At 61.9% G+C, this 6,869-nt stretch overlaps 2 protein-coding genes across 3 annotated transcripts in view; both read right to left on the reverse strand.

Annotated features, from left to right (window-relative positions):
• The window catches only part of TANGO6 (transport and golgi organization 6 homolog), a 22,028-nt gene extending 19,876 nt beyond the window's left edge, over positions 1–2,152 (reverse strand). For both annotated transcript variants that reach the window (XM_057384202.1, XM_057384201.1), the window contains exons 1-3: positions 1,418–2,152; positions 1,094–1,210; positions 295–421 (exon numbers count right to left, since the gene is read on the reverse strand). In XM_057384202.1, coding sequence (XP_057240185.1) covers positions 295–421; positions 1,094–1,210; positions 1,418–2,146 — 973 coding nt within the window. In that variant the 5' untranslated portion in view covers positions 2,147–2,152. The remainder of the gene's footprint in view (positions 1–294; positions 422–1,093; positions 1,211–1,417) is intronic.
• Positions 2,153–2,580: 428 nt separating this feature from the next.
• LOC130584286 (uncharacterized) overlaps positions 2,581–6,869 on the reverse strand; it is a 15,588-nt gene continuing 11,299 nt past the window's right edge. The window contains 11 exon segments of the mRNA XM_057384181.1: positions 2,581–3,485; positions 3,577–3,720; positions 3,814–3,944; positions 4,031–4,252; positions 4,741–4,968; positions 5,066–5,208; positions 5,301–5,551; positions 5,553–5,810; positions 5,915–6,043; positions 6,375–6,547; positions 6,663–6,861. Of these exon segments, the coding sequence (XP_057240164.1) occupies positions 3,273–3,485; positions 3,577–3,720; positions 3,814–3,944; positions 4,031–4,252; positions 4,741–4,968; positions 5,066–5,208; positions 5,301–5,551; positions 5,553–5,810; positions 5,915–6,043; positions 6,375–6,547; positions 6,663–6,861 (2,091 nt within the window). The 3' untranslated portion in view covers positions 2,581–3,272.

Consider the following 6,869-nt stretch of genomic DNA (forward strand, 5'->3'; position numbering starts at 1 on the left):
GGGACAGGACATTCCCTGGGATTGATCCTGCTCTGGACACACACGAGGTGTGATTCCATCGAGGCACAAACAGGATAAATGGGCTTGGAGCCTTTCACTGTAGGCCTCAAACACAGTGTATGCCAAATGAGGGCAGTTTGGGAGCTCAGTGCAGTCAGAGGCAAAGTCTGTGTGTCACCAAATCACCCTGGCCTGGCACGAGCCAGCTCCCACATCCAGCTCTGGCAGCTCTGCCCTTGTGGGGCTCCCACAGCTCTGAATCTGTGATCCTGGCACCCAGAGCTCCCCACTCACCATCTGTCCCCTCCAAGACACCCTGAACCACGGCCCGCACCCCACCAGGCCTCAGCAGCCTCTCGGAGAGCAGGTGCCCGCAGAGCCGCCGCAGCCAGGCCGGAGCTGCCCCGGCACGTGGAGATCTCTGCAAGGGAAAAAAGAGCAGGGTGAGGAGAGTATCTGCACACACCTGTGCCAACCCCTCCTCTGGGCAAACAGCACAGAGAGCACAGGACATGGACAGGCTTTGAATTGCTGCTTCATCCAGGAGCACAAAGAAAGTCAGGAATTAATGAGGGACATCAGCTCACAAGTGCTTAGTGTGTTATTCCATCTCAGGAAGTGCCCAAGGCCGACTGGATGGGGCGTGGAGAAACCAAGCCTAGTGGAARGTGTCCCTACCCATAGCAGGGGGTGGAATGAGATGAACTTTGACCTCCTTTTCAGCCCAAGCCATTCTGGRATTCCATGATTTTATTACRTGCATTATCCCATRGGGACTTCCCTAAAACAACACTCAAGAGATTCCCCATCCCCTCCTCCCCAGGATGCTTTGGAATGGCCCCAAAGAGCAGCAGGTGCTTTGTGCCATGCCCTGAGTGGGAAGGGCAAGGTTTAGCGGAGCAGATGTGGGTGCCAAGCCAAGGTGGCACGTGTGGCGATGACAGTCCCTGACACACCCACACCTCACCCGAACTGCAATGACACACAGCCAGCAGCCCCGCCAGCGGTCGGGGATTGGTGCTTAAGATGTAAGAACATTTCCAGAGCAGCGTTTCCAGAGTGTGGGAAGCACGGGGGTCCGGATCCCCGGTACCTGCTTGGGCTGTCCCTGCAGGACSAGCAGCTCCTGCACCGCCAGCGGTTGGTAAACACGGTCCAGGATATCCCGCAGGGCTTCCCGGCACCRTGCTCGCTCCGCTTCCGAAACTCCCTGGAACAAAACACACCGGGGCTGCTGACAWCAGCTCGGTCCCGACGGTGTGCCGGTGCCTGGCCGAGCTCCGTGTCCCCTGTCCCTTTCCTCACACCGGGAATGGCGGGCAGCACACCAAAGGGACTGGAGAGCGGGCTGGGACTCGGCTGGCCACCCACAGCAGCRCCGGGGAGTGGGGACACGGGSTRYGAGTGTGGCACGGACCTGGCAGAGSGCGGCGGGGCCGTGTCCCAGCACGCAGAGCCCGGCGAGCAGCAGCCGGAGGTGGCGGGCGAGCAKCGGGGCGCCCAGGGCCGGCAGCCGGGCCAGCTCGGCCAGCGCGCCCGCAGCGGCGAACAGCCGAGCCCCGCGGTTAGCGGGCGGTGTCCCGAGCCCCGGTCCCGGTCCGAGCCCCGGCGGCAGGTGCGGCAGCAGCCCCAGCCCCACGGCAGCGCGCAGCGCCCGCCGCACCGCCCGCTCCTGCCCCGCGCTCAGCGTGTCGGCGCCGGCCGGCGGCGGTGCCCCGGGAGCGGCGGGGGCGGCGGGGGCGGCAGCGAGAGCGGCCAGGCGCTCCTTGAGGCACAGCAGCAGCGCCAGCAGCCCGCAGGCCGCCGCCCAGCCCGGCTCCGCGCCCGCCACCCCGGCCGCCAGCGCGGGCTCCCGGGACAGCACGGCCGCTCGGAGCTGGCGCAGCGCGGCCCAGCCCGCCGCCCGCGACAGCAGCTCCTCCAGCGCCGCTGCGTTCCTGCGCAGCGTCTCCGGGCACAGGACGGGCTCCGGGCCGGGCTCTGCAGCGCTTTGGCCATCACCGGGCGGCCCCAGYAGCAGCTCCAGCGCCTCCACCACACGGCCCGGCTCCGGCTCCGCGTCTCCCGCCATGTTGGGGCCCCGGTCAGAGAGCGCCGCCATTTTGGGACGGTCAAGCGGAGGGGCGGGGCGGCAGCGGGCCGCCATTGCGGGGAGGGCGCGGAGGGGCGGGGCTGTGCTGCCGCCGCCATCTTGGGAAGGTCGGGAAAGGAGAGCGGGGCGGGCGTGAGGGGAAGGTGGAGAGTGACCGCGCTGAGGGGATGGTTTCGCGCTGCCAGGGGGCAAGTTTGGATGGGATATGGAGCATGGGGAAGGAATGCTGCTCATTTGCTCCTGGCACTTAGTCAGAGAAGCYATGGCTGCCCCATCCSTRGCASTGTCCCATGTTGGACGGGGCTTGRSGGAWSCTGAAGCAGTGTAAGGTGTCCCTGCCTGTGGTAGARGGATGGSCTAASRWYTCTTCCAACCCAAACAATTCCATGRTTCAGATTGCCCGTTTGCCCTGTGGAGGAGCCATGACCATATGTGTGCAGCAGGTAAAGCCTTGGAGCAGCAGCAGAGCCTCACAACACAGAGAAGAGTTTTGGTTTTCTTAAAACAATTTATTGTTTCAATTTTATATAAAAAACATGCAATCAACACTTGGCGGCTGCTGGTTTCCCAGCTCACATCAGATCCTTTTCCTATGTTAAAAAATACAAACCATAACGATAGCTATACACAGAGGTCAGGATTTCAGTAAAGCCCTTTGATTCTGGAAAGCGCCTTTCATTGACTGCACRCTAATTACAACTGGCACAACACCGGAGGAAATCAAACCATAATCTGGGATACGAAAAAAATAAAAATCTGCCTGCACATAGTCAAATAAATTCCTATTCTTGTGACAATGCATCTTTGGTGTTGATCAAGTGCTCCATCCCACTTGTCCATCACCAGGTTCATGATCGGAGCCTGGTGGGAGATTAGCTGTGTGGGGCTGGGAGCACGAGGTATTTTGGGAGAATATCAGATAAAAAACCCTTTTCCCCCCCATGGAAAGGGGAAGAAGGAGCTGATCCTGGCCAAAAAGTCCCACGCCCTGGAGCCAAGGAGGCCAGGAAACACCAGAYTACCCCAAAAACCCCCCACCCCAGTGAGCCTGAGCTTTTCTCAGTGCGGGAGACGTGGGCGCTGCGTCCAGGGGATGTTGGAGGGAGTTGAGCCACCCTGAGCAGAAACCACCGTGAGTCCGGASGGGTGAAACGAGGCGGGGGCAGCGGGCCGGGGGTCCCTAATCGTCCTCCTCGCCGCCGCCGTAGAGCTCGGCCAGCTTGCGGAAGCGGCTGCCCCAATCATTGAGGTAGTCGTAGTCCTGGTCGCCGTCAGAGGCCGAGGAGTTGAGGGAGCTGAGCGAGGTGGCCTCGGAGCCGCTGCCCTCGTAGTCGAACACCAGCAGCGAGTCGTAGGGAGGGGCCGTGGGGTCCGTGTCAGCCGCCTTCAGGTTCTGGGGGAGCAGAGGGATCAGTGGCTGTGTCCCCTGCGCTGGTGTGGCAGGGAGGTGTCATTCCCCRGCCCCAGCCTGGCTCAGGACTCACCTCATCGATGAAGTTTCCGATCTCGTCGGGGTTGGCRGGRCGGGGCCGGTACTGGGGGGCYGCCATCAGYGGYGGGGCCACGTCGTTGCGGATCACCTCGGGCCKGGCRTCCAGCCCCCGGTGCAGCTGGCTCAGGTCATAGTCCTGGGGGAAAAGAGGAGATGAGGCTCAAGTGACAATCACGGGCACCGCCACTGCCACTTGGCAGGCAGGGTCCAGCAGGCAGAGCCATCCCACCTGGTCCTCCTCGCCACCGCCCTCCTCGTCATAGTGGTAGACATTGTCCCTCATGTCATCCTCAGGTGGGAGCAGCGGCTCCTTCACCACCTTCCTTCTCCTTGCAAAGAGCAGCAGCAGCAGCAGGAGGACTGCAGGCACAAGGACGGGGCATCAGAGCAGCAGGGAAGGGGTGATCCACATTTCATCCCTCCCATCCTCGTCCCCAGGTACTCACTGAGCAGCGCCAGGATGCCCCCCAGGATGCCCAGGATGGCAGGCACGCCCATGCCACCAGAGATGAACGCTCGCCGCTCACAGTTCTTGGCTGGCCCCTCGCAGCTGCAGACCTGGGCTCGCACCGGCGTGATCTGCTCCTTGCCCTGCGCATCCAGCAGCTTCAGGAAGATGTTGTACTCGCCCGGCTCCAGCTCCTTCCTCATTTGCAGATGCACCAGGTCTTGGTGGACCACAGAAACATTTGGTTTGGAAAAGGCCTCCAAGATTATTGAGTCCAGCCATCCCCCAGCACTGCCAAGGGCACCACTGACCCATGGCCCCAAGTGCTACATCCACACAGCTCTTAAAGCCTCCAGGCATGAGGACTCCAACACCGCCCTGGGCAGCCTGTTCCAATGTCTGATCACCCTTTACATGAATGAATTTTCTCCAATATCCAACCTAAATCTCTCCTGGCATAGCTTGGGGCTGTGTCCCCCATCCTGTCCCTTGTTCCCTGGGAGCAGATCCTGACCCTCACCTGGCTGCACCCTCCTGCCAGGGAGTTGTGGAGAGCAAGAAAGTCCCTCCTGAGCCTTCCCAGCTCCCTCAGCCACTCCTGGTGCTCCAGCCCCTCTGCCAGCTCTGGTTTGGGAACACCCTTGGCACTGTCACAGGACTTTGCCTGTGCCCACAGCAGGGCCCAGCTACAGGGCAGGTGGCACCCACCTGGTGAAGTCACCCTGGCAGTCCAGTTGCTGCCAGAGCCATGCATCAGCTCTGCCCTGAAGGGGAAGGTGTTGGGTGGCAGGTCCTTGTCGATGATGTTCAGYGTCTGCTCCTCAGGCTGCCGGTTGCAGATGTCGAAGCTCCGGGGCTCTGGCACGGGCCCRTTGTCATTCACGTCCTGGAGCAGGAGGAGCAGCGTCCCCGTGCCGGTGCCATACTTTGGTGACCCTGTGGGACTGAGGGTCAGCCAGGCACCCAGGGAGGGGCCTGGACCCCATGGCAGGACACAGAGGTGGGCAGGGGGGCAGCAGCTGGGCACCCTCACCATTGTCCACAGCCAGGACGATGGCCTTGTAGGTGCTGTTGATGGCATGCGCMGACTCCCTGTCCAGCGGCTGGGCTGCCGTGACGATGCCGTTCTCAGGGTCGATGGCCAACCACCCTGCGGGGTCGCTACCCATGCGATACCTGGGGGCAGCCAGGGGTCAGCAGGGGGAGAGGAAGGGGCACACAGTGCAGCACAGCCCTTCAGACACCCCAGCAAAGCCCCCGCCACTCACGTGATTTTCTGGTTCTGCTCCTTGTCAGGGTCCTGTGCTGTGTAGGAGGTGATCTGGTATCCCACCGGCACATCCTCCATCACCTCCACCTTTTTGACTGTGGGTATGAAGACGGGGTCTTCATTCACATCCTTGACAAACACCTGGACGCTGGCCGTGGAAGGATTCAGCTTCACTGTGAAGGGGACCTCGTTCTCCACCGMCACCACAAGCTTGTACTGCTTCTGRGTCTCATAATCCAGGCCCTGGGGGTGGGAGAGAAGCCGGGTAGTGCCAGCAGGGAGTCAGCTGGTGCTGAGGTGGCCATGCAGCAGCAGGACCCACCTTGGCMGTTTTCAGGAGCCCATCATTGGTTTTGGGGTCAGTGGTGATCTCGAAGTTGCCSTGAGGGTCCCCGCTCTGGATGCGGTAGACGGCGCGCCAGGCCGGGGAGCCCGGCAGGTCCTGGTCCTTCACATGCAGCCGGGCCACCAGCAGCCCCGGCTCGTTCTCGTTCACTGACTCCTCGTACTGCAAGATGGGACAGGGACAGTCACCTGCATGGCCCCAGGCATCCCAGGTGGGGGTTTGTGCCATGATGCCCGGAGAGGGCAGCGCCTGGGGCTGGGTGGTACCGTGGTGGGGTCGAAGATGGGAGGGTTGTCATTGGCATCGGTGACTTGGATGATGGCGGTGGCGGTGTTGGTCAGGCCTATGCCCTCCTGGTCCGCAGCTTGGATTATCAGCGTGTAGTTGGGAGTGGTCTGCAGGGCAAAATCACCCCAGTTAGGGCTGGCGTGGGGGCTGGGGTTCTCCCCTCCTCTGGGCATCACCAGCCTGCTCCTCCACCCTTCTCCAGCCTCGCTGTTCATGCTGGCACAGAGGCAGCCAATGTCCCGGCTGCCCACCCGAGGGACTGGCACTGCACCAGCTCCAGGGCTCAAGCAGGGCTGGGGGTCCCTGCAGTGTCCCCAGCATAGCTCCTGGTAGGCTCGAGGCTGCAGACACCCCAGGGCTGCAACATCCCTTTCTCCCCATGGCACATCTCTCAATGGAGCTGCCGCAGGTTCCCCAGGATCATGGCAAGGTACTTACCTCCCGGTCCAGACCCGTGCCAATGACGCTGATGATGCCCTCCTCGGCGTTGATGGTGAACATCGGCTGTGCACCCTTGGGCTCCTCACTGAGGATGGARTAGTGGACGATGCCATTGTTCACGTTGATCCCATCGTCTGCATCCGTGGCGTTCACGGTCATCACAGATGTGCCTGGTCATGGGGACAAGCCAGGGAGGTTTTACTCATGGGACAGAATTCACYRGACACCCAGGCASTGCTCCTGCTCAGGGCTCTGCATGKTCCTGGCTCAGAGTCCCCCACGTACCTGGCTTGGCATTCTCCTCAATGTAGCCAACAAAGACTTGCTGGGTGAASACGGGCCGGTTGTCRTTCTGGTCRGTGACGGTGATGATGATCTCCATGGGATCCTCCACGGGCTGACCGTTGGCCGACACGGCGTGGGAGTAGAGCTGCGAGGGCACAGTCAGCCTGCACAGCCCCCAGGACCGTCCCCGTCCCACCACGGAACCCC

This window comes from Malurus melanocephalus, unplaced genomic scaffold (assembly GCF_030028575.1).
Source record: "Malurus melanocephalus ecotype Western Australia unplaced genomic scaffold, MMel_1.1 scaffold_691, whole genome shotgun sequence".
Taxonomy (NCBI): domain Eukaryota; kingdom Metazoa; phylum Chordata; class Aves; order Passeriformes; family Maluridae; genus Malurus; species Malurus melanocephalus.